This window comes from Peromyscus eremicus, chromosome 2 (genome assembly GCF_949786415.1).
Source record: "Peromyscus eremicus chromosome 2, PerEre_H2_v1, whole genome shotgun sequence".
NCBI lineage: Eukaryota > Metazoa > Chordata > Mammalia > Rodentia > Cricetidae > Peromyscus > Peromyscus eremicus.
This window is the reverse complement of record NC_081417.1, coordinates 154,698,524-154,726,040: the sequence shown is the minus strand read 5'-3', so window position 1 is coordinate 154,726,040 and position 27,517 is coordinate 154,698,524. Positions and strand designations below refer to the sequence as shown.

General features: G+C 49.4%; 1 protein-coding gene across 1 annotated transcript; it reads right to left on the bottom strand.

Annotated features, from left to right (window-relative positions):
• Window positions 1-309: 309 nt before the first annotated feature.
• Lrrc38 (leucine rich repeat containing 38) lies at window positions 310-20,923 on the bottom strand. Its single transcript, XM_059255908.1, is given in 4 exon segments — window positions 310-563; window positions 19,605-20,283; window positions 20,286-20,671; window positions 20,833-20,923. Coding segments are annotated over 4 exon segments (1,410 nt in total).
• Window positions 20,924-27,517: the final 6,594 nt, after the last annotated feature.

Below are 27,517 nucleotides of genomic sequence, written 5' to 3'. Positions count from 1 at the left end.
TGAGCTCTCACTTCAGCTTGGGAAGGTTGTAAAGCTGTAAGCCATGAAGCCTGACTTGATTATCTTCACACACATGAATGCCCAAGCCTGGTAGGTGGGCTCTGCTCAGGAATGAATCTCTCCATCCTTCCTGCATCTCTACTCTGCTGATTCTATGCTCTGGGATCGGCTGTCAGCAGGTGCATCTAGGCAAGCGCCATCCCTTTCACTGCCTGGAGTGATGCGATGCTTCTGTCTTCAGCATCTCTGTCTCCCTTGGGGAGGTACCACTAGCTGGGTGTAGGAAAGCATAGAGCAGGAGGAGGTGGCTCAGTCATCCTCATCATCGTCCTCATCATCTGTGTCCTTGTTAGGGGTACACCTCTGGAAACACTGTACCACAGTGGCCAGGAAGAAGCTGGAGATGATGGCGGCGATGGACACAGCCACCCCCGAGAAGATGATGATGAATAGGTCTGTGAGGGACAGGCTGAACTTACACTCACTAAAACTGGCTTCTGACAGCTCCCGCAGGGCCACCCTCTGGTCCTCCATGGGCAGTGAGCACTGGATGGCATCAAGGCCTGAGGAGAGACAGGTGGAATGAGAGAGGGTTAGACTGCAGCCCATGACCGCTGTACCTCACAGAAGGAATCCTCAGAATGCTTCCTTTGGTAACATAACTTCACAGGTTCACATCTAGGCTTAGGAGCCCAGGCATTCATCTCTGGAGACTTCCTCTTAACTGTGGATAGATTTGTAAGGTGTACTTTTTCCAGGGAGAAAATGGGAGACATTATTGTGGCAGGAAGCTGAGCAACCATCAATCCTTGCTTACTTTTGGTGTCTTCAAATTCTCAGGAAAGCCTCTCTCGTCCTCTGTTTCAGTGTTTCCAAGCTGCAGAAAGCTTCCCTCAACCCTTTCCCAATATCATCTGAGGGTCAACTCTCTTTCTTCCAGCTTTGTTAATTAGCCCTGGTGTCCAGCAAAGAGCAATTGCACTCATAACCCAGTGTCCCCAAACCACCCTTGAAGTTCTTACTGGTGTGCCTCTTCTTCTCCAGCTCAGAAACAGAAAATGGAGCAAGATTATTTGAGCTTCCTCCCTCCCTCCCTCCCTCCCTCAGTCCTGGCCCATCCCTTACACGTAAACAGCTACCCCACCCATGCATTCCTCCATGGGAACAGTTGCCTAGCAACGATATTACACTCTCTCCTCTCCCTAAATCGATGTAGCTGCTTTAGAGACCCAAGGATTCGGATGACCCAGAGCTCTTTGGGTTTTTTGTTTATTTGTTTTGTTTTAGGCAGGGTCTCCCTATGTAGCCCTGGATGGCCTAGAAATCACTATGTAAATCAGACTGTATTCAAACTCACAAGAGATCCACCTGCCTCTGCCTCCCAAGTTCTGGGATTAAAAGCATGTTTATAATATAATTACTGATACATTAATATATAAATTAATGGAATTGGCTGGGTGGTGGTGGCGCACGCCTTTAATCCTAGCACTCGGGAGGCAGAGGCAGGTGGATCTCTGTGAGTTCGAGGCCAGCCTGGTCTACAGAGTGAGATCCAGGACAGGCACCAAAACTACAAGGAGAAACTCTGTCTCAAAAAACCAAAAAATAAAAAATAAAATAAAATAAAATAAAATAAATTAATGGAATTGACTTGCTATTCCTATATATACATATACTATACATTGATTCTGTCCACCCCACTGCCTCTATTCACAGTGTGTGTGTGTGTGTGTGTGTGTGTGTGTGTGTGTGTGTGTGTGGTACCCTTGGAGGCCAGAGGCATTGGGTCATCTAGCACTGCTTGACATAGGTTCTGGGAACAGAACTCAGGTCCTCTGAAAGAGTAAGCAGTATGCACTTTTAACTGCTGAGGCATCTCTCCAGCTTCTATTTGGTTAGGTTTTTGAGGCAGAGGTTCATTATATACTTGAGGTGGATCTGGAACTCACTATGTAAGCCCTGGCCTCAGCCTCCCAAGTGCTGGAATTACAGGAATGAGGCACCGTGTCTGTCTTCACAATGGACTTTTTTTTTTTTTTTTTTTTTTTTTTGGTTTTTCGAGACAGGGTTTCTCTGTGTAGCTTTGCGCCTTTCCTGGAACTCACTTGGTAGTCCAGGCTGGCCTCGAACTCACAGAGATCCGCCTGGCTCTGCCTCCCAAGTGCTGGGATTAAAGGCGTGCGCCACCACCGCCCGGCGCCACAATGGACTTTTTTACTCTCTTCTTTCTTTTACCCTCCCTCTCTGCTCTCTGTCCTTTTCTTCCCTTTCACCTTTCCTCTCTCTCTCTCTCTCTCTCTCTCTCTCTCTCTCTCTCTCTCTCTCTCACTGTGCTGAGGATAGAAGAAGCCAGGCCCTTGCTCATCCTGGGCAAGCACAGTACCTTTGAGCTACATCATCCCAAGCCCTTGACTGTTTCTTAAGGAGCTAGAACTTGAGGGTTGGGATGTATCTCAGTAGGCAGAGCGCTTGCCTAATGTCGCAAAGCACTGGTTTCTAGCCCAGTATGGCATGGTGCATGCCTATACTATTAAAACTTGCAGGAAGATTGGGCAGGCATGAGCTACATGGAATCTTGTCTGAAAACAAAAACAAAATAAAACATGCAACTGAAGAGAGAGCTCAGTGGTTAAGAGTACTTGCTGCTCTTCCAGAGGAATAAGTTAGGTTCCCAGCATGAGTGCCAGATGGCTCCCAACTGCTTATAATTCCAGCTCCAGGGTATCTGATGCCCACTTCTGACCTCTTCATGCACACACACACACACACACACACACACACACACACACACACTTGAAGATTAAAAAAATTAAGCATTCTTTAAAAAATAAATAAATAAAACTTCTCCCTACTTATTCCGAGCATTTGAAAAGCATTTGGGCCAATTAGAAAAGCTTCAAGATGTCCATAATGGGGCTTTTTTTGCAGACATTATTTCTTCAGTGCTAAAATCAGTGAGCTTGCCTCCTCTTGATAGCTACCCACTAGCCAAAGATACCCTGAAAACAAGAAAAAAGAGTCCTACCTGGGGCATGAACATGGGCTCTAACAGCCACGGGCAACATGCAGCCCTTAGGCTTGTAGCAGGTCACAGTTCAGCTAGTCAGTAGCCCAGCCATGCACACGCATCGCAAGCATCCCCGAGTCCATTCTCCTTCCCAGGCTGTGGCTCCTCGAGTCAATTCTGATTTCCACACTGCTCTTTGTGCCTGGAGATTAGCCTTGGCATTTTTACAAAGCAACGTTTTTAGAAAATGTCATTTCACATTTCTCTGTGGCTGGAAGAAAAGGGCTTATTTAGGAAAACACCATACGACCCACCAGGAGTGGAGGCTGGGTCTGTGCTCAGCTGTGATAAGACGCCCTGACTTAATGGCTTTACCAAGCTCACAGAGGCCAGACAAACAAGAGGAGCTGGACAAAGACAGTCGGCTGGATGGACAGGGCCAGGCAGAAGAGGGTGGAGATCTGTCCCTGGAGCCAACTGCAACAGCACTTGTGACTGGTGCAGGGCTCCACTGTTGGAGTCTGTGACTTTGGGGTTCCCTCCCCTTTAACAGTATTCTACCATAGACTGAGTTTCTCAACCTGGGACTGTTTTGCTTTGGGTTTTATTGCTGTTGCTGGACAGTTCTATATATGTGTATGACGCACTTAGTAGTTTTCACACACATACCCTTCCCGCTCTCATTCCCCCATCTAGAATCTTTCTTCTCAGCAAGAGCCCCACCTAGTTCCATGTCTTCATCTGTGTGTGTGGTTCATTGAGTTAATTAGGGCTGTGGTTGATGATTGATTGACTGACTGACTGATTGATTGATTGATTGATTTAAAATCATGGTGTGTGTGTGTGTGTGTGTGTGTGTGTGTGAGAGAGAGAGAGAGAGAGAGAGAGAGAGAGAGAGAGAGAGAGAGAGAGAGAGAGAGAAAGAGAGAAAGGGTCAGAAGTACCAGATCGCATGGAACTGGAGTTACAGGCAGTTCTGATGTAGGTGCTGGGAATTGAACTCTGGTCTCCTGGAAGAGCAATACACTCTCTTAGCCACTGAACTGTCTGTCTTTCGTGCACCTTGGGCTTTGTTTTTGAGACAGAGTCTCATGCAGCCCAGACTAGGCTTGAACACACGTGTAGCCAAGAATGACTTTGAGCTTCTAATTCGCCCGCTTCCACCTCTGGAAGCGAGAGGACTGCAGACATGGTCCACCATGCACAGTTTATTTGGTGCAGAGGACTGAACTCAGGGGTTCCTGTATGCTAGGCAAGCGCTCTGCCATCTGAGCTGCATCCTAACCCCCAACGCCAGGACTGTTGGCCTGTGGGATAGGACTCTCGTCCTTGGCTTGAGCCGTGGGCTTTAGGACATTTACCATCCCATCGTCTTTATGGAAGATGCCAGCAGCACCCCAGCCAGTGGGGCAATTCAAAGTGTGTTTGTATTCTCAGTACTTGGGAAGTGGAGCCATGAGGGTCAGAAGCTCGAGACCAAGCTCAGCTGTGTATACTGAGTGCTATATGAAATCCTGTCTCAAGCAAGTCAACAAACAGAAAAGTACCTCATGTAAGTGTCTTAGCAACCATTTGAACATAGCAAGTACATATAATGTCTTTTCTTTCTTTTTTTTTTTAGATTTTTATTTATTTTTATTCTATGTGTTTTGCCTGCATGTAAATCTGTGTACCATGTACATGCCATGCCTACGGAGGCCATAAGAGGGCATCAAATCTCTTGGAACTGGATCGATGGGTGGTTGTGAGCTAACACATGGGTGCTGGGAACGAGACCCAGGTCTTCTGCAAGGGCAGCCAGTGTTCTAAACCTCTAAACCATCTCTCCAGCTTCACCTAGTATGGTTTCTAAAACACTAACCAAAAACAGCTTGGGGAGGAAAGGGTTTCAAGTTTCAAGATTTGGCTCTCAAGTTACAGTCCATCATCAGAGAAGCCAGGCCAGCAACTCAGGGCAGGCACATAAAGGCAGCAACTGAAGCAGAGGCCACAGAGGGATGCTGCTTACTGGCTTGCTTCCCATGGCTTGCTCAGTCTGCTTTCTCGTACAGCCTAGGGGTGGCACTGCCCAGAGTAGGCTGGGCCCTCCCCCATCAGTCATCAACCAAGAAAAAGCCCTAAAGGCATGCTCACATCTGAGGGAGGCACTTTCTAAATTGAGGTTTCTTTTTCTCCGATGACTCTAGCTTGTGTCAAGTTGACATACGCTTAACCAGGACATCTTGCTGTTAGATGTGCCGCTGTCCCTTGGAGAGCCCACACTTGGTTGTATCTTACTTTCTATGACTCTTTGAGCACATGCTCTCGGGTGTGTCTTGTCTGTCCTTCTGAGTCCCCTTCTCTTCTAACCCCCACACTTGAACCTATATTAAAATATCTTTAATAACATCTCCAACCAGCTTCATAAACTGGCCAGTCCTGAGATTCTTTTCTGTATTGAGTGAGAAATCCTGGTTTTTGCCTAACTGGGGATCCCTAAAAGCCTGGGAGAACTTCTGCCAGTATCTGAGAGTGACAATGGGGGGACTGTGTCTCCTGTGCCCTAGCTGACAATTGCACAGGTCGTGGACCTGCATTATTTCCTTATGGCTGCCTCAGTAACTACCCGCAAACAGGGTCACCCAAACTAATTGCAGTTGGTGATGGTGGCTCACACCTGGGTACTCAGGAAGCTGAGGTGGGAGAATCAAAAGTTAGAGGTTAGCCTGAGCTACATAGAGAGATCATGTCTCAGAACAGAATTTAAGAAACCAAAAAGGCTGCGGGTATAGCTCAGAACAGAACTCATCCTGCCTGGCATGTGCAAGGTCTGTGTCCAGTCCTCAGGACCACACACATAACAAACTAAAAAAGGTTTAATCCAGAGCAGAGTAGAGCGTCGGACATCATGACGCATGCCTGTAATCACAACACTCTGGAGGCTGAGGTGAGGCAGGAAAGTTCAAGACTGAGGCTAGCCTGAGCTACAAAACATAAGAACTTGTCTACACACACACTCACACAGAGAGACAGAGACAGACACACACAGAGAGACACACAGAGAGAGATGCTCTCACAGCTATGGCGGTCAGCATCAGGGCTGCCTCTAAAGACCAGGGGAGAGGCTGCCTGTCCTTGGCTCGCCGCTGCCTCCCTCCTTCATTCTCTAGCTTGTCTTCCCAGGATCTTCTGCTCTATGTTGCTGTCATTCAGATGTCTCTCAGCCTCTCTCCTACAACCAAGGATGGTCTCAGCTCTAGATTCCTAAGGCTAATTACAGCTGCAAAGTCTCTTTCTAAACAAAGTCACCATGACAGGAGAGTCCGGCTCTCTCCTGGTCATAACCTTTGAAGCTCACAGTTCAGTCCCCTACCAGCAGCATCTACGTACCAGTCCCCACTTCCCTAGACTCCACCCTCAATCTCCCCAACGATTTTCTGAGGGCAATCACCTCTTACTGCTGAGTGTGCTGTGGCACAACTTCCTTGAAATTGTCAGAGGCTGAGGAGATATCAAGCATGAGGACCTGAGTTCAAACCCCAGAGTCCACTTTTAAAAAGCCAGGTGTGGCAGCATGTGACTGGAGCCCCAGCCCTACTTAGTGAGTTCAAACCCCAGAGTCCACTTTTAAAAAGCCAGATGTGGTGGCATGTGTCTGGAACCAGAGCCCTACTTGGTGAGATCCAGGTTGGTGAAAGACTCTGGACTCAGAAAACAAGATGGATGGTGGGGGTTGGTTTCTGTCAACTTGGCCCAAACTGGAGTCACCTGAAAGAAGGGAACTTCAGGTGAGAAACTGCCTCCATCAGATTGGCCTCAGGCATATCTGTGGAACATATTCTCCATTGGTGGTTGATGTGGGAGGGCCCAGCCCACTGTTGGTGGTGTCCTGGGCATGTAGTCCTGAGCTGTATAAGAAAGCAGGCCGAGCAAGCCTTACAGAGCAAGCCAGTAAGCAGTGTCCTCTGCGGTCTCTGCTTCAGTTCCTGCCTTGGCTTCCTCCGAGACTGTAACTTGTAAGCCAAATAAACCCATTCCTCCCCAAGTTGGGGCTAGTCAGGGTTTCATCTCAGCCATAGAAACCAAACCAGGACAGGTGTCATCTAAGAAATGACAGCCAAGGGCATCCTTCAGTCTACACCCCAACACACCTGCACAACAAACACATGTATACAACACACACAAATGCACAGTCTCTCCCAGCCAGCAGGCCACACCTACACACACACACACACACACACACACACACACACACACACACACACACAGCCTCCCCCAGCCAGCAGGCAGTACCTACACAGCACACCACACACACACACACACACACACACACACACACACACACAAACACACACACACACACACACACACACACACACACACACACACACACACACTCAGCCTCTCCCAGCCAGCAGGCAAGCAGGCAGCATACAATCACGGTGGAGTTAGTGTCTCTCTGTGCCAGGACAACTCTTAAGTTCGATAACTCAAAGGAAAGCCGAGCCCTCTTAGTCCAGCCCTTCCTGCTGCCCCTCTCAGTGGGGCCCTGCTCCCCCCCCCCCCCAGCTGTCTTCTCCTCGCTGTGCTTGCTCGAGGTTTGGGCTTTTTTGAGACAGGGTCTCACTATGTAACCAAAGTTGTCTTCTGACAGGCAATCCTCCTACCTTTACCTCCATGGCATCTGTCAACCACACCCGGGTCACAGTGCCAGAGACGGAAGTCCAGGGCTTCCGGAGTGCCATGCAAGCACTCCACCAGCGAGCTGCACCCCTGTCCTTTTCTGAGCCCGTGTCTTCAGCTCTGAGGATCAGCTGGCACCCTTCCATTGATAACCTTCCCTGTTTACTCAGTCAGGGCTGGTTCCTCTTGCTTGTGTTCACTGGCTCTGGGATGGGTTATGGGAAATGGAATTCAAGGATGAGTTAGTCCCTTTCCGGACAACTACTGTCCCACAACCACACATTGTCTACAGCTGCCCAGATATTCTGCAAATCTGCCAGCTTGGAGGCACATGCATCCAGGAGGGCCATAGGAAAGATGCCCATGTAGATCACTGCCCCTCCTGGGGTGACTTCCAGTGGGCAGCTAATGTGACCCCCTCACTCCTGCCTTGTAGTGGCTCTTCCTTCTACTCATTCATCACACCAGCCAGCTCAATCTTGTGCTGGCCTAGCTTCTCTCTTGGGGTGGCTGTCTCGCTCCTGTGAGTGGCTGGGGTCCTCCTCCCAGCCGCACCCCCAGGCTCCATCCCCTTGAATGATGACTTCTCCCCACAGCTGACACCTGAGTGGCGAGGGTGACAAACTGCCATCCTAGAAATAGACAGTGACACAGCAGATGGCGGATTGAGATTAATCTCTCAAGCCTGGCCAGGCCCCTGGCCAAGGAACAGGCCAGGCCCAGACCTCTCAAGGGGCCTTTCTCTAGCTCTGGCCTCCCGAGAGCTTCTCAAGGCGATTGGCCACAGGCTTTCCTAAGCACTTCTGTTGGTAAAGATAGGTTTCTGCTTTCCTAATTCCGCTTATTAGGCAAAGCCTGCAGACACCCTGAGACACCAGCAATAGACGAACAGAAGGTGGATGCAAGCACTCATAAATACAGGTTGCACCATGGTTTAGACCTTTCTCAGTCCTCTTCCAGGTGTAAACATTCTCAAATCTGTCTGGTAGAAACATCTCCAGCACCACGTTTGGTGACCGTTTTTGGGACATCTTTCCATTCACCAAATACAACATACCATGCTTAGATGTTGGTCTCACTGTCTCCCAGGCTGGTATCAAAGTCCTGGCATCAACAGATCCTCCCACTTCAGCCTCTCGAATCTTGGGACCATAGAAGAAAATACACGTTGGAAGCTACAGAGCTGGTTGAATAGTTATGAGCTTGCTCTGCAAGCGTGACGAGCCAAGTTCGAATCTCCAGAGTCTATATTTTTTTTTTCAGAAGGTGGGTGAGGCTGTTCATGAACTTGTAATCCCAGCACCGACCTTTTTTTTTAAGGCAAGCATGGCCACATGCACACTGGTAAAACCAGTGCTGTAGGAGACAGAGACGAATGGCTAGGGCTTGCTGGCTGCCAGCCTAGCCCTAGGTTCTGTGAGAGACCCTGTCTAAAGGAAATAGGTAGAGCATGACGTCAGATGCACTCTGGCCTCTGAATGTACTTTTTATCAAGGGTGCATTCACTGCGAGCATATAACACACACACACACACACACAAATATCACACTAAAAGACACACAAAAATACACATTTAATGGCTGCAGAGAATTTTATGGTAGAGGAGTCATGATCCTCTTACTCTTTTCCCAGATGTTTCCAGGACTGTTTTTTCTCCTATTTTTTTTTTAAGATTGATTTATTTATTATGTATACAGTATTCTGCTTGCATATATCCCTATTGATTTATTTATTATATATACAGTATTCTGCCTGCATATATCCCTGCAGGCCAGAAGAGGGCACCAGATCTCATTATGGGTGGTTGTGAGCCACCATGTGGTTGCTGGAAATTGAACTCAGGACCTCTGGAAGAGCAGCCAGTGCTCTTAACCCCTGAGCCATCTCTCCAGCCCCCCCCCCTTTTTTTTTTTCCAAGACAGGGTTTCTCTGTGTAGTTTTTGCACCTTTCCTGGAACTCACTTTGTAGCCCAGGCTGGCCTCGAACTCACAGAGATCTGCCTCCCCCCCCCCCACCAGTGCTGGGATTAAAGGCGTGTGCCACCACCGCCCGGCTAAAATTTTTATTACATTTTATTTTCTGTATTTCGGGCAGAGGGTGTGTGAAACAATACACCTGTGGAGGTCAGAGGACAACAAGCAGGGGTCAGTTCTCTCCTTCCACTTTGGCAAACTCAGGTCACCAGGCACGGCAGCAATTGTCCTTACCAGCTGAGCCATCTCTTCAGCTCTGGCTACTCACATATTCATCATCATCAACCTGACAGGCTGTAGAAAAGAATGTCACCGATAGATTTTGTATCGCTCTGGTCACCAGTTGAGCGGCATACTGGTGACCATTGAGACTTATGACCTCGCTCTTGTCAGTCTTCAGGAAGTGTCAGAGGCCTTAGTGACAAGGTAGACTTTGGGTTTGGTAGAGCCAGTCCATCCCACTACCCCTCACCTGTAGCTACAGCTCTCGGCTGTCCTCCCACACCTTGGAGGAAGGGAGGAAGCTTGCTCTCCCACAAAGCTATCCTACAAATTCACCTTCTGCTTGCCTCTCACTAGGCTAAAGGTGGCACACTCTGCCGGTAAAACCCCTTCTCTGCCTTCCTCACAGAACTTTTAAGTCAGAAAACAAGACAAAACAACAACAATGAAGAAGAAGAAGGAGAAGAAGAAGAAGAAGAAGAAGAAGAAGAAGAAGAAGAAGAAGAAGAAGAGGAAGAGGAGGAGGAGGAAGAAGAAGAGGAAGAGGAGGAGGAAGAAGAAGAAGAAGAAGAAGAGGAAGAGGAGGAGGAGGAAGAAGAAGAGGAAGAGGAGGAGGAGGAAGAATAAGAATAAGAATAAGAATAAGAATAAGAATAAGAATAAGAATAAGAATAAGAAGAAGAAGAAGAAGAAGAAGAAGAAGAAGAAGAAGAAGAAGAAGAAGAAGAAGAAGAAGAAGAAGAAGGAGAAAACACTCGGGAAATTGCAGTTTGGGACCTTTCACATCCACAGCCAGGCTTTCAGCAGCTCTGTCTCCTCATGCAGCACACAGTGGAAGGATAGATGTGTGAGAAGACACCTTCTATGCCTGAACTTTCCTCCTTCCCCAGCTGCCCCTTATATGATAGATGAAGGGTCTCGGGAAATCAGACAACTTGCTTAAGGCCACTGTGGTGGCTAATCTTGAGGGCAGGCACTACAATTGAAGAATTGCCTCTGTCAGATCGGTCACGTGTGGGCATCTGTGTAGGGGCACTTTCTTGATTGTTAATTGATGTGAGAGCACCCAGCCTACTGTGCTCAGTACTGTCCCTAGGCTGGTGGGCCTGGAAACAAGCCAGTAAGTAGTGGTCCTCCATGGTTGCTGTATCAGGTCCTGTTCTACTTGGGTTAGTACTCTGAATTCCTTCAACATAGTTCCAACTCTTCCTTCCCTCTGCCTTTGTCCTGTAAGATGAAACCAACCCTTCCTCCCCAAGTTGGTTTCATGGTGTTTATCACGAAAGAAAGCTAAATAGGGCAGTCACCTAGACTCTGGCCTGGACCCCAAGTCTTCTGACACCCTGTTTAGCATCTTTCCAGGCACCTCTTCTCTGTCACGCTGAACGTCTGGAGAAGGTGTGTGTGCTGTGGCCTCAGCTGGAGCTATTGCATGCCACAGAGGAATGCTGCATAAGGAGATGTGCAAGGAGCCTTGTGAGGCTTGCTCCTGCTCTGGGGTGCCAAGGAACATGGGCTCTAATTTCCTATAGTGCTAACTTTTGTTTTCTATTGCCACTTTCATTAAATATCCACCATCACACAGGGGGAAAGTTCCCAATCATCCTCCCTGTCTCGGCCAGCAGACACTCCGTCTGATTAAATAATAAGCTGATTTCATGGAGAGAAGGATGTATGTGCAGCATCGGGTCAAGGGCTCATCCTGGAGCGTCCTGGCACCATGCAGCCAGTGCTCCTATACCTCTCAAACAGGAATTGTCCCCATTACACGCCCACTCTTCAGCCCCTGGTCACCCTCATTCCTCTTCCTCTTCTGTAAATTTCATCACCCATTCCCCCACAAATGTGGCTAACTGCACAGGACTTGTCTTAGTTAGGGCTGCCGTTGCTGTGACGAAACACTATAACCAAAAGCAACTTGGGGAGGAAAGGGGTTTATTTTATTCATGGTTCCATACAACAGTTCATCTTCAAAAGCATTGTGGGCAGGAACTCAAGCAGGGCAGGAAACTGGAAGCAGGAGCCACTGTAAAAGCCATGGAGGAGTTCTGCTTACAGGCTTGCTCCCCATGGCTCGCTCAGCCTGCTTTCTTATAGCACCCAGGACCACCAGCCCAGGGATGGCCCCACCCACAATGGGCTGGGCCCTCCCACACTGATTCACTAATAAGAAAATGCCTTATAGCCTATACCTTGATCTTATGGAGGCATTTTCTCAATCGATTGTCCCTCCTTTCAGATGACTATAACTTGTACGTCAAGTTGATATAATACTAGCCAGCACAGGATTTATGGTTTTGTGTCTAACATTTCCTTTTCTGTGTGGTTGTTTGTTTTGGTTTTTTGAGACGGGTCTCGCTATGTAGCCCTGGCTGTCCTGGCACTCATTATGTAGAACAGGCTGGCCTTGATCTCATAGAGTTACACTCATCTCTGCCTCCTGGGTGCTGGGATTAAAGGTGTGCACCATAATGCCATCTAAAAAAAAATTTTTTTAAACATAGAACTTTAATAGTAAAAGGATTCTCATTGCTTATTTTTTATTTTACATGCATGAGTTTTTGCCTACATGTATGCAAGTGCATCATGAGTGTGCAATGCACTTGGGGGCCAGACGAAGGCACTGGATCCACTGGAACTGCATATGGTTGTGAGCTGGGAACTAGACTCAGGTCCTCTGAAAGAGCAGCCAGTGCTCTTCACCGCTGAGCCATCTCTCCAGCCTCTGGGGAGTTTTGCTTGTTGCTTTTGTTTTATTTTTGTTGTTTGTTTGCTTTGGGGGGGTTGTCTTTAATTTTTATTATCATCATGTAATATGTATCTGCTCCCCCACTCCTCTCTGATAACTGAAGCTTGTTACTTTTATAATCAGGAAAAGAAAACTGCTTTTATTTTATTTTTAGAAAAAAAAAAGAGAGAGTCACCTTGGAGCTGTCTAAGAGAAAGTACTGTGTGACTTTCAGGCAAGCTTTAGCTTTTTTTTTTTTTTTTTCATCTAGATGACAGTAATCTTCATTCATTTGCCCAAGGCAAGCCCGTTTGACATCAGAAAATTGAGGCAGTTTCTGGGGCTCAGGATGGACTCCCTCCCCCACTGGCCCTGAGTTGAGCCAGGTAGCAAATTGGGTTAAGTGATATGGTCCAGGGGCTAAATAAGCACCCTGTCTGCCATGGCACCCTCTCATAGAAGGACTCGCCCACAGAGGTACCCACTGGGGTTCCCAGCCCTCGAGATCCAGGACACTCCAGGCAGATCTGCTGGGTCTTCTCTAAGAGACTTTCCTGGTGGAGACCAGGGTTAGGCAGAGCCAAGGCACTTCTGCATAGTTCTGCCGTATCTACCCTCCTGCCTGCCCACACCTTACATCTCCAAGTGTCAAGGTCAACAGACTCAAGCATCTCCTTTCTGGTACTGGGGGCTGTGACCATTGAGAACACATGGCATGACCACGGCTAGAAAGGGAAGGCACAAGAAGAGGCCTGGCCAAATCAGCCTCTGTGATGAGACCCCTTGGCACCTTTCCCAATGTCTGCTCTCTCAGGCCTCGTGGAGACTGTGCCACCTGCTCCCTGCCCCTCCAAAGCCAGGCATACAGTCCTACGTCTGCCAGCTTCTATCTCTCAATCCCAGCGACCATCTTCCACCATGGCTCCAGGACCAAGGCTAGGGACCGCATAGGAACAGGCTTCCTGTGATGGCGTCCAGGCTGCTGGGCACATGTGCACACAGTGCATGCACACCCTTATGAAAAGATTTGCACAGCCAGGTATAGTGGTATCCAAAGAGGCAGAGACAAATGGATCTCTGAGTTCAAGGCATGCCTGGTCTACATAACAAGTTCCAAGCTAGCCAGAGTTACATGGTAAGACCTTGTCACAAAACCAAATAAATAGAAATAAATAAAAAGAAAAGAAAGGAAGGAAAAGAAAATATATGAATGCACTTTTTTTAACCCACAGATTTTTATTTGAAGATAGCTTTCCAGGCCTGATGCCTATATTCTTGATTGCAGAAAAAAAATTCTTAGGCCTAGAAACAGTAGGCAATTTAGGTAACATCACTATGCTGAATAGTTTTTATGTCAACTTGACACAAGCTAAAGTCATCTGAGAGGAGGGAACCTCAATTGAGAAAATGCCTCCATAAGATCAGGCTGTAGACAAGCCTATAGGGCATTTTCTTACTTAGTGACTGACGTGGGAGGGCCCAGCTCACTGTGGGTAGTGCCATCCCTGGGCTGGTGGTCCTGGGTTCTGTAAGAAAGCAGGCTGAGCAAGCCATGAGGAACAAGTCAGTTAGCAGCACTCTCCACAGGCTCTGCATTGGCTTCTGCCTCCAGGTTCCTGCCTTGACTTCCTTTGAAGATGAACAGGGATGTGGAAACGTAAGCGAAATCTTGCCTCCCTAAGTTGCTTTTGGTCATGATGTTTCATCACAGCAGTAGTAACCTAACTAAGACCATCACTCAGCTGCAAAGTACAGAGCCAGGGAGCCAAGGATTCCCTGGAAGGAGTTGTCAGGTTTCTGTGCTCAGGAAAGCCCCAGATGGGGCTCATACAGCACCGATCGTGGGCTTCTTCCCTGGTGCTCGTTCAAGACCTAGGGACCTAGGGATCCACAGAAGGCTCCTGGGTGCTCTCAGATTATGCTGTCCACCTGCCAGGCCTATGTGAAGGAAGCTCTGGCAAAGGGAAGCTGTAAAGAGCACAGCATCTTTGATAAAGTGTCATCACCAGATGCTTCCTGGTCTCCTGACCCCCCCCCCCATCTCTCTCTACCCAAAGTCTCTCTGGCTTCTGAGTCTGGGGTACTTTCTATTTAAAGAGATATATCAGCTCTGTGCCCTGGCCACCCACTGTTCCTCACTATCTGGGAGCCCAGAATCTCATGGTGAACCACCAGAGCAGGTACAGAACCTAGGACTGGAAGGAAGAAGGAGCCTGATGTCACCCAGGAACTGAGGACTGAGGGGGAAGGACAGTGTCCCTTCACATGGCTTTCAGAAGAACGGGGCATGGGGTGGGACACCCCAGAGTTCCAGGTTGTCTCAGCCACTAACTGTTCAGCCTCATGCCAGCCACTCCACATGGTACTGCTTTTGTTTCTTGGTGGGAAATTTGTTGGGGAAGGTGTCCACCAGGCAGAGACATTAAGTGAAAAGAGACATATAAATGACAAAAAAGTTTATAACTATAGACAGCATGGTAGGGATGCCAGAGAGCTGGAAATGGAAATGAATGCTGGCATCCTAGAACTCGGGGGGGCTGAGGCAGGAGAATCATGAGTTCCAGGCCAGCCTAGGCTGCTCAGCAAGACCCTATTGCAAAAACAAACAAATCAAACATGGGAAATGGCAAGGTGGCTCTGTGGGTAAGGGTGCTTGTCACCAAGCTTGATAACCTAAGTTCTACTCTTGTGATCCACATAGTGGAAAGAGAGAACAGACTCTGAAAAGCTGTCCATTGACCTCCACATTTACACTTACACATACATGTCACCACATATATGCCATATGCATATATCATATATATGATATAATACATCAAATTAAATGAAAACACAAATATAGGATGCCTAATTAGGTCTGGATTTCATATGAAAGACAAACAACATTTCATATAAATACTAAATTGCCGTATTACATTAAATAGGTATGGCATATTTGTTCCTTGTGTCTTTAAGAATAACATACTTATATTAGGAAGCAATTTATCATTTATCTGAAATTCAACACCAATTCAGCACCCTAGAATGTCTGCTTGGCTTTTTTCCACTAGTTTGTTTTGCTTTCTGTTACCTGGCCACTGGAGGTGCTGGCATCCCTCGCCCTCTCCCTCCAGCAGAGCAGTTTCTTCTCTGGCCTCAGGCCCAATGAAAGAGCCTGGCCTGTCCCTCCCGGCCCCCTCCTCTCCTGGGAACTTGCTTTGGGGCTGAATACTCCCCATCCCTGTGTGGTCACAGGGGAGGCTCACCTGGCAGAGAGCACATGTTTGCTACTGGCTGAGGCAGTCAAGGTCACAAGGAGAAAGCTCTGTTCCGGCCTGACGGAGGAGGGTGCACAGACACAGAGAGCAACCCCAGAGGCAGCTGCACAGGCCTGGGGGAGAGGCAGAGCTTGTTCTTAGAAAGCCTCGAGCTTGTACCCCGTGCAGCCTGATTTTCATTGGCAGAAAGTTGGTGGTCAGTATGGCTAGGAAGCTGGGAGCCAGGAGGAAGCGTCTTCAGTCAAAGCCACACTTTGTATGAGTGTGGCTTCTCTGCACATGTGCCTTCTCCACAGTGGGGCAGTCTGGACAACGCCACCACTTAAAAAGTCATGCAGTTCCTATTGCTACTGTTCTAAACCTCCCAGGAACCTCACCTCGAGGGTACTGTATCATCATTTACAGATGAGGTAAGTGTGTTACAGAAAAGCCACGCAGGACTGGAGATGTCACTCAGTAGTAGAGCATTTGACACTGCAAACACACATACACACACATACACACACACACACACACACACACACACACACACACACACACATTCAGTGCCCCAGCTGGGCTTTAGATATTTGGCCTTGGCCTTCATGAAAGACATAGACTGGGAAGGAGTGGGGGAGGGGGACAGAGGGAGGCTACATAATGTACACTAAGGAGGAATAAACCCTAGTATTCTACAGCATAGACAGGCTATCTTATTTAATTACTTATTATTTAGTGTGTGTGTGTATGTGTGTGTGTGTGTGTGTGTGTGTGTGTGGTGTACATGTATAACCAGGTACAGATGCACATGTGAAACGTGCATATGGATGGAGGCCAGAGGTCATGTGTCTTCCTCAGTTGCTCTTCACCTTATTTTTAAGTGTCCTTTTAAAATGTGTTTTTATTTTTAATTATGTCTATGCATGTCTGCTGTAGGGATGCTGTGTGTGCCACAGGAGTGCAGTCCCCTGGGAAGCAAGAAGAGCTTGTTGGATCCCCTGGAGGTGGGAATTGCATCCCGGGTGCTGGGAACTGAACTCTGATCCTCTGTAAGAGCAGTAAGATCTCTTAACCATTGAGCCATCTCTCCGGCCCTCCTCCACCGTTATTTTTAAAGAGAGTGCCTCTCACTGAGCCTGGAGTTCCCTGATACAGCTAGATTGGCTGGCCAATGAGCTCTGGGATCCATTTGTCTCCACCCATCCCACCCTAGCACTGGGATTACAGACACACACTATCATGCCTGACTTTTACATGTGTGCCTCATGCTTGTGTGGCAGCCCTTTATAAACGGAGCTATCTCTAGTCCCCATATCAACATACTTCTATTGTATTAAGGCCAGAAGGAGCTTGCAAGAGGCCAGACCAAAGAAATGACCAATGGTTAATGGGATAGAAATGGAAAATTTCTCTTATTTGATAGCTATACATCACATACATGTATTAAATTATCACATTATGTGCCCCAATAATATACACAATTACCATGTGTCAAATAAAGTTTGAGGAACTGTCAAGTATGATACAGGAGGGAATGGAAATTAACCCCTCTTGAGCATCCACGGCACACTGGGCATCACTGTGCCCTTCATCAAGCAGATGGCTTTTAACCCTCCCAGCAGGCAGGAGGACAATGTCCATATTTGGAATTCAAAAGCAGGGAAACTGAGGCTTGGGGAGGTCAGGGGCTCATCTCAAATCGTAAGCCTGAGTCCAGATCAGGACTTGGGTCTTATACTCAGTTCTCAGCCTGAACCAGTTCCTTCACCCTCCCAGCTTCTGGTTCACTTTGGGGACACTGTTCTGGCCACACTCTGTAGGCAGCTGCCCTTGGCTCTGTGCCCCAGGAGGTGTCGTCCAGCTGTCCCTCCTCTCCTGGCTGGATGAGACTAGTCTCCCTCTCTGCCCTCCCTCTCCCCAGGATCCTTACACTGTCTTCTGTTCAGTGCCTGTCCATTCTCTCCCAGCCCCATGTGTCCACCTGCTGTCCATTTTCTCCCATGGATGATGGATGTTGGAAGAGTAACAGCTACCCTTGCTTTAGGGTTACACCCTCATTACTGTGTTTTGACTTTGACCACACATGAAGAAGGGAACCCTCAAAAACCTTAAGTGACCTACTCAGAGTCCCCGGGACCTTAAAGCAAAACTCAAACCCAGGACTTCAGCCTCTGTGGAGGTCTCAGAGGTCAACCCAAGCAGTCAAGAGACAATGAAGCCAGCCGGGCGGTGGTGGCGCACGCCTTTAATCCCAGCACTCGGGAGGCAGAGCCAGGCGGATCTCTGTGAGTTCGAGGCCAGCCTGGGCTACCAAGTGAGTTCCAGGAGAGGTGCAAAGCTACACAGAGAAACCCTGTCTCGAAAAACCAAAAAAAAAAAAAAAAAAAAAAAAGAGACAATGAAGCCAAGGCACAAAAGCATTCAAAGTCCACTCAAGGTCCCAGCTACCCAAGGCAACACTGAAAACAGAACCCAACCTCCTGCCCACAACTGGAAGAAAATGGGAGCCCCATAGTAGACACACAATTGGGTAATTGACAAGCAGTCCACTAAGATGGGAGCAACCAGTGACAAGGTGACCCTCTCCCTAGTGAGGGCTTTGACAGCACGTTCCTGTCATTCAGAATATCCTAGCAGATCTAGGGAGCCAGGCAGGAGAAGAGCATCATTCAAACCTGGGGGAGTCTGCAGCTCACAGGCCAGATCTTTTAAGAACTGTTCACAAATAGAGCTATTGGGGAGAGAAAGTGTCCACTTGTCACATGAGCGACAGCAGGGCTCAGGGTGTGTGCCTATGACCCTGTGGGGTGAACAAGTAAACACAGGAATTCCAAGGAACACCAAGAAACAGTGTTCCTGAGTTTTCAATGGGAAGAATAAAGGTAAGTTCACAGCTATGCCACCCTTTATAATGTGTGCTATACAGGACTGCAACCAACTTCACCAAAGTTTTAGAGGCTCTCGGGAGGTCAATTTGGGCCAATGCTCACAGGCTCATGAGTAGAAAGGTGAACTCCACCCAAGGTAAGGATATTACCTGCCTTTAGTCCTGGCATGCACCCCAATGAATGCCGGGCTCCCTGACTTCCCAGCTCTGCCTTTACTTTTTGTGCTGTGTTCCCAGAGCCCTTGTGTTCCCATCAGCCATTTGGGTGTGTGGGGGCCATCAGGAGGGGCAGCAGGAAAGCAGGGGAGGTGCCCACCCGAAAGGTTTCTATCCCACATTTGCACATGTAGACTGCCTTTGTCTTCATCAGGGATTCTCTTCACCGGAGGTGGGCTGAAGAGTCAAGGGGATCTGAGAACAGCTGGACCAGTTTGGAATCTGTGGCAGCTAGACTACATTCAGGACTGGCCAGCTCCTCTCCATCTCTGGGTTCTGGGAATGGTATGGTGTCCCACACAGCACCGGGTTTTCCCACTTGAAGGGACCAGGACATTCCTCACACCCACCTGTCCTAGGACCCAAAAGCTCCCAAAGTGGATGTGGACCACAGTGATGGAGAAAAGGCGGGTCCTAAATCTGGGTAGGAGGTGAAGAAGAAAGGGAGAAACTTGGAAGAGTTCCGGATGTGATCTTTGGCATTTTCTTTGCCAACATATCCGGGAGACTTTCAGGCAGCTGATCTTGTGGAGTTACACCCACAGGGATTCTCATTCAGGGGACTTGCTTCTGAGTCCCCAAAGCGAGGCCCCAACATCCAGACTGGGCTGGACTCTGCCAGCTCCTTCCCTACACCACCCAGCCCTGGCTTTCAGCCACCCTCTGGCTCACCTTTGGGCAGTTTGGATGCGTTCTCTTGAATCCATGAGAAGAGGTGGGCGAAGTCACAGTCGCATAGCCAGGGGTTCCCATCCAGGCGCACAGTGCGCAGCGCGGGCAGCGCATCCAAAGCTGCCACGTTGAGGCTGCGCAGGTTGTTGTCGTTGAGTTCCAGCACCTGCAGCGACTCCAGGCTCTCGAAGGCGGCTTCGTGCACACCGGCCAGGTGGTTGTTGGCCAGACTCAGCTTGACCAGCCTCCCCGCCGAGCGGAAGGCGCCGGCGCCCAGCTGGGTGAGGTTGTTGTAGCTCAGGTCCAGGAAGGCCAGCTTGGCGGAGCCGCTGAACGTGCCCTCCTCCAGCGAGCGCAGCGAGTTGTTCCTGAAATCCAGATAGACCAGGTCTCCGTGGAAGATGAAGAAGTCCTCGGGGATCTGCTGGATTCGGTTGCCGGCCACTAGCAGCTTGCGCACGTCCAGGGGGAAGGGATCGGGCACGCTGGGCAGCCCGCGATCACGGCAGTCCACGGTGTGGGGATCGGTGCAGGCACAGCCCGCAGGGCACGCGCGTCCCGGCCCGAGCAGCATCAAGACGCTACCGAGCCCCAGCGCCGCAGCGGCACCGGTGGGGCGGCGGGAGATAGCGCAGAGATTCATGGCCCCGGGGACTCTGGCGGACACGGCTCTTGGGGCGAAGCAGGCGCAGCGGGGGCCTGGCTGCGGGGCGCCGGGAGCCCTAGGGCAGCGGCGCGGGGCGGGGAGACTGCTCCCGGGCGCGCGGGGGCGATGAGAGTGTGGCGGGGACAGAGCGACCTGGGGTGTCCGGGCAGCGGGGAGGGAGGAGGCAGAGGAGAGGCGCTGGGCGCCGAATTCACCCGCACAGGAAACCGACCCTCTGGAACATTCCAAGGCATAGGAGGGGATCGCGGAGGGAGCCCAGCGAGACCCCACTCGGGCGGGGAAGTGGGACCTGTCGCACGGACCTGGCCAGCGGCGCGCAAGACTAAGTTCGGTGACCGATCCCTGGAGCGATTTTCATAGGGCGTGTCTGGGGCATGCGCCCGCAGCGCCACCCTCGTCTCTGCCAAAGGGGCCCCAGATCACTCTTATCTCCAAGTCCTGGACAATGCCCGCAGGCTGTCAAGTCCCCGTCTGGGGCTGCGAAACTGAGTACGGGCTAGGCTCCAGGATGACTGGGCTTCCCTCCGACACCCTCCTTCCTCCCACCTGCTTTTGTCCCACCTTCTCCTGGAGGAGGGTGTGAGCCTGGCGGGTAGCTGCCAGAGACCTGCTGTGACTGGAAAGATGGCCCCGGCCAGTCAGCGTTTTCCATGCTGGTCCTGAGCTTGGGGACGGAACTGATTATCCTCCCAGCATGGAACTACTGTGGCTCTGAGCAAGGCCCAAGCAAGAGGCACAGGGGCAGTTTGGAAGGGAATTGGCTGACCTGGGACCAGAGCCTCTTAAACCCCTTGAACTCCTAGGGAACTATCTGTGAAATGGGGAGGGTAGCTGATAGCTCATCACTCCCTGTGAGGACTGAGGAAAGCCAGAAGCAGAGTTCGGGAGTTACCAACTCCTTCCATTCCCCTTCAGCCCTTCATTTTGATGCCCGAGGAAAGTGATCTGGTCGGAGAGATGCCAAGGTTTAGAGCTCCACAGAGGTGAGGCTGGTCTTAGACAGTGGTAGAATTCCTTCCCTGTTACTCCTCAAGCCAACCTCTTGTTCTCCCCACCCCAGCTTTGACTCTTTTCCTTGGGAAAGCCCCCGCAGAGCCACAAGGAGATTGCCTGCAGGTGGCTATTTTAATCCCAGTACCCTGGAACTGAAAAGCTCAGCCCCTGGTCCAAAATAACTCAGGGAACAGCTGTCAACTACAGCCCCCCCCCCCATGGCCCCTGCCCCAGCCTCTGGCTCTGCTGGGGATTGGTGGAGCCAACTATTCCGAAGTCCCAGAGCTAAGTCTGGATTTTTTTTTCCCAGTTTGAAAGGAGTTAAATGACCTCTTTTTCCAGTTTGGTACCTCTGAGCCAGGGATCAGGCAATCGAGCCTTTGGGATGGAGCCAGGGGGGGCCCAAGAGGATAATAGCACTTGTGTGAGTTCCAAGAGGGGCCCCCTCTGTAGCTTCTGCCCTGCACACACCCATGCCACCAAGCCAGACCTGCAGTCCCCTGTCTTGTATCCCCACTCTCTCCAGAGGCCCCAGAATATCCTTACAATCTCCAGTTTCAGGGGCTCTGCCCCTTAAAGAAGCAGTATGGGGTAGAAAAGATCTGGGTAGATGAAGGAGCCTTAGCCACACTAGTGGTGTGCTATTGAAGATGAAAGCAGGTAGCCAGAATGAGCACATGCTACTACCCTGTAGTCTGCAAAAGTACCCTGAAGAGAGAAGCTGCCCCTTTCAGCCTCAGGTTCTGTTCTGACTGTTCTCACCAGAGCTGAGCGATACCACAGGACCTGCTGGAGCTCTGGGCATTTTTGTCTCAGGACACCTGATTGATCGGGCTGCCATTTTGTCCTCCCTTGTATGTGTAGGGCTAAGTATGTACAGGTGTCTTTCTGCCAAGGGCCCTGACTAGCTGCAGCTATGCACTGTGAGTCAGATCCCCATCCCTCCCCCTAGTGTGGGATCCTGGGCCTACTACTGACCACAGAATTATAGGTCAGGTTCCTTTGTCTTTCTGAAGCCTTCCTAGACGTTGTCTGTTAAAATTTAGCCTGGTGAGAGGTGGGCTTTTGTCTAGAAAAAGGACACCAAGAGTAAACATGGCATTCACTCATGGGGAACTTTGATCAACAGAAACAGTCGCTTTCTACCTAATACATGCACAGTATTTAGCTCACAAAACAGGCCAGGCTTGATAGCAAAATAATGCCAGGGGTTTCCGGAAACAAAACAGCTGAGAAATGCCCCTCCTTAGCTGTGACTCCCTTGTCCTGAAATGAAGAGGAACTGCTTCCTCTATCCTTGCACAGACAGCATGAGGGCATGAGGGGAATTATTTGTGTGGAAACGTGACTTGGAAAATGTTGTAGAAGCCATGCATGGAAAAGTGGCCACAAATCTCTCTGTCGGGGACTCCTTGCCTTTTGCCTTGACTGCCTCCCAAAGTCCCTTGGATCCAGATCTAATCATTGTTTTGGTTTGGTTTTTAAATTAATATCAACAGGACATGGCTGAGGCTCGTGAGAATCAGGAGGCCCTCATGCTGTAGGACTCGTGTTCCTTGGGAAAATGAAAGCTTTGCCACCTCTGATATTTCTTCCCCTTGCAAGAAACACAAAGCCATGACCTCAGCAAGGTCACTCTGTGAGTCAGAGACAGGAGCTGGAAATAGAATGCAGGCGTTGTGGGTCCACACCTGTGCCACTCACCCACTCGGCTGCACCCACTTGGGACAAAGACTCTCAGGGAGAGGACAAAGTGCAGGTAAAGAGGCCTGGAGAAGCTTCCAGAGCATCTGCCTGTCAGAAGTGCTCCTGTGTTTTTTCTCAAAGGCAACATTTCATGATTCCTATTCAAGACACTCTAGATGGGGTATAAAATACCCAACGTATCCTGATGGGTGTTTTTTTTTTTTTTTTTTTTTTTTGGTTTTTTGAGACAGGGTTTCTCTGTGTAGCTTTGCGCCTTTCCTGGGACTCACTTGGTAGCCCAGGCTGGCCTCGAACTCACAGAGATCCGCCTGCCTCTGCCTCCCGAGTGCTGGGATTAAAGGCGTGCACCATCACCGCCCGGCTTGATGGGTGTTTTTAAAAACCTAAGGTTCAGGTCGTAGAGATGGCTGAGTGGGTAGAGGTACTGAGTTCAATCCCTGGGACCTACATGGTGAAGGAGAGAGGCAACGCCTACAAGTTGTCCTCTGACCTCCACAGGTGCAAAGTGGCACATGTGTGCCCACACGCATACCCATACTCATACACACTGGCACATGAAAAGTCAGAAGAAGAGTTTGGACCCCCTGGAACTAGAGCTACGGATGGTTGTAAGCCATCTTGTGGGTGCTGGGAATCGAACCTAGGTCCTCCAGAAGAGCAGCCAGGGCTCTTAACTCCTGATCCATCCCTCCAGCTCCAAATAAATGTAATTTTTAAAAAAATTGATGTAAGGTCCTATTCTGCCTTTCCCATCCTCCCTTTTACCACTTCAAAAATCCTCGGAACTCCCTGTGCTTTCCAATCTTCATCCTGTCTGGTCCTTTTCCCATCCTTGTCATCCAGGAGGTGGGGCCTCGGTGAGCTGTACACATGTAAGTCCCCTGGCAACCCCCTAAGTAGGGCCAGGGTCCTGAGAGCAAAAGCAATCCAGCAGACAGGCTTTCCCCTTGTTGCCACACTGACATCTAAATTAGCCAAAGTCCCAGGCCTTGACTCCTAAACAAGATGATGCTAATATGTCAAAGGCTATGTTGGAATCATAAAAAATGTGGCTGGTGTTTGGTGATGTCATTTGGATTAGTGGTGTGAATCACTTTTTGATCAGTGCCTGGCTGCCTGGGCAGGAGGCATGAGGACATCCCCTTGTCCCCCAGGGATGAGAACATACTCTAGCCCTTTTCCTAAAGCAGTTTGATGCAGAACATACTCTGTACTTTGTGTCTGTGTCCCCTACTAAAGGGCTAATCTCAACTCCCCACCCTTCTGCACCACCACCACCAGGGGGTGCTATGTGATGCGCACACAGGTTCCAGGAGGGGAACAGAGGCAGGTGTTTCTTCTACACACACACTTCTTCCAGCTCTGGCTGGCTTGTGTACTAGGTGGGCAGCATTCCTCCACTTTGCTCAGTAGCTTGATTATTCTGAATGTGAGCAAGTTAACAGGACTCAGGACATGGGGTCAGTCCATTGGCTCAGGGCAAGGAAATGTGTGTTCTTTGCTCATGGCCAGTGCCCCTAATGCCAGCCAACCAACCATCAAACGTGTGGCCTTAGTTGGGGCTGGAGAAGGATAGGGCTCCTGGCATCCTATCTGTCCCAGGGAAAAGCAAGAGTCCTAGGCATCATCATCCCACAGGCAAGACGTATTCCAGTAAGCCTGGGTGTCACCCACCCCCACTCCCTCTCCACCTATCTTCATCTTCTATCCACTGGCAAGACCTGTTATCTCCTTACCCAAAGCCATGCAGCGCTCTAACTGCCAGCTGATCTCTACTCCTGCCCAACTCCCAACTCATGCTTCCAACACTCAAGGAAGCCAAAGTGATCATGAATATATAAGTATTTATATCAGGATATGTCACCCCCTGCTCAGATGCCGCTGATAGGTTCCTGTGTGTGACTGGAAGATTTCTAAGACGATCTCAGGATCCCACCTCCAGGTGTTCCCTGAGCGAGGGTGGAGTCTGTGGCTTGTTTCTGCAAGCCAAATTGAGGCAATGGTGAAAGATGGCACATCTGAGATTGGGTGACAAAGGAGAGCTGCTTCCTTCCATGCTGCCAGCAAACTGTCACCTTCTTGGCTTGCACGGTTTGATGGAGCAAGCTGCCAGCTTAGAGTGGCCCACATGGCAAGGACTGGAGAGTGACCTCAGAACAACAGCCCACGAGGAGCTGAGCCCGGCCAACTCCACAGGAGCTTAAAGTCGAGCCTTCCCAGTTGAACTTGAGGCTGCCCCGGGGCCAACCCAAAGTAGTTTCTCACCCAGAGAAACTGAAATAAAACCACATTTAGTTTTAAGCTATTAAATGGGAATGGGGGTGCAATTTGTCATACAGCAGTAGCTAACTAATACAATCACTTGGAATAAAATCCTGTCATGCCTAGCTCTATGTATCTTTTCCACAAGACTTGTGACCCTTTCTTTACTTCACTAACCTCTGGTCAGCCTGTCCTTCTGGATCTTATTCTCTTTATTGATTTCTACTACAAAGCCATTGCTCTGGTGTGTCCTCTGTATAGACACCACCCCCCCCCCCTCTCCAGCTTCTGGCTTTATTGGTGCCAGTGTATGCTTTGGATTTTCTCAGTCTAAATATCATCTCCTCTGCAGGCCTGCCACGACTTCCCAGCTTCTCCATCACCCTACACTTCCCCTTGTCTTCTTGTCAAAATACTCATTATCACCAGACGAGACCTCACTTTCCTCTTTCTTTACTTGTTCACTCAATTGTCCCTCATTAAAATGGAAATGGGACGCTGTATTAGTCAGGGTTCTCTAGAGGAACAGAACCAGTGGAATGAATGTGGTACAAAGGGGATTTATCAGGTTGGCTTACATAACACAGTCCAGATAGTCCAACAGTGGCTGCCTGCACACTGGAAGGGCTGAGAACTTGGTAGCTGATTGCTAACTTTGGTGGCTGGATGCCTTAGCAGTCCCCATCTGGTGCTGAAAGTCTGGAGGATTCCTGGAGAGCCACTGGTCTCAGTCCAGGTTAGGAGGCCAAAGAAGCCAGATTCTGATGGCCGTGGAGGGGGTGGCGGCTGCGGCAATGGCACAGACTCACTCACCAGCAAGAGGCAAAGTCAGGTGTCAAGCGTTGCTTCCTCCTGGGTCATTTTTATATCTGGGCCATTAGAAAGTGCTGCCCACTCTTGGGGAGGGGATCCTCTTTTCAGTTAACCCTTCTGGAAATGTCCTCAAGAACTGACCCAGAAGGGAGCTTCTACATTGACTCCAAATCCCATCAAGCTGACAATCGCTATTAACCATGGATGTTTTGTTCCACTTCTCAGAGTCCACCTCAGCATACAGTTGGTACTCAAGGAGTGTTTAAATAATTAACTAATTGTCACCATCACCTGCAAATGATGCTTCTCAACCAGGTTTCACAATTACTTCCGTGGCACCCCACCTGGAGATAGATGCTCACTCGGCCTTCCTGGTAGAACAAAGGCCTTGTCCCTCCAAAGACAAAAGACAGCCTTGATTCTGGTCCTATGAGAGGTCGGAGTGTATGCAGGGATCACAGAACACACCAGCTGTAGCCTTGCAGTACCCTGGGAATTTTGGGTCCCTCCAAACATATTTATAGTCCCTCTTTAGCACATCCATCACAGGTAGGCAGCACCCCATGGCTTTATACCACCCTCCACAAGCCTTCATCAAACCCTTTTCCCAGCTTGTCTCTCACTGAAATCTACACTTACTTAAGGGAACTTGACTTTCCAAATTCACCCAGTCCCCTTTGGTTCTCCTTCTTGGGAGAATAATTGTTGTGTTAGGTGTGGGATACAAAGACGGAGTTGGTACAACCCATCGTAAAGGGGTCCCAGGCTTCGGAAGGAGCTACAAGAACTAACAGAAATTTTGCTGGAGCTCAGGGCTTTCACATTCATCTGCAAAACTCAAGTCCAGAGGCTGGAGAGATGGCTCAGCAGCTAAGAACATTGACCACTCTAGCACAGGACCCAGGTTCAATTCCTAGCACCCACATGGTGCTCACAATCACCTCTTAACTCTAGTTCCAGGAAATCTGATACCCATTTATGGCTTCCACAGACACTGAATACACAAGGTGCATAGACACATATGCAGGCAAAATACCACACACATAAAATAAAATAAATCAAGTCCATACTCTCTTGCCAAGTGTACCGAAATGGGAGTGGTAAGCTTGGGTGGAGTTGGAGCTCAAAGCCTCGGCCCTTGTACCACTTGGTCTGCATTCAAAGCCAGCATTTCTCTGCATGTGTACTCCCTGTGTATAAACGGGCTTTCGCCCATGCATACTTATGTCGAGGCTAGAGGTTGAGTTCAGGTATCTTCCTTTACCACTCTCCACCTCAGTGTTTTGAGACACGGTCTCCTACTGAAGGTGGAGCTCATCATTAGATTAGCTGGCCACCAGGACCCTGGGATCCTCCTCTCTGTCTGTGCTCCCTTCTATCGCCCAGTGCTGGGGTTACAGGGAGGCACTGCCATATCTGGTTTTTACATAGGTGCTGTGAATACAAATTTGGGTACACATGTTTGCAGAGC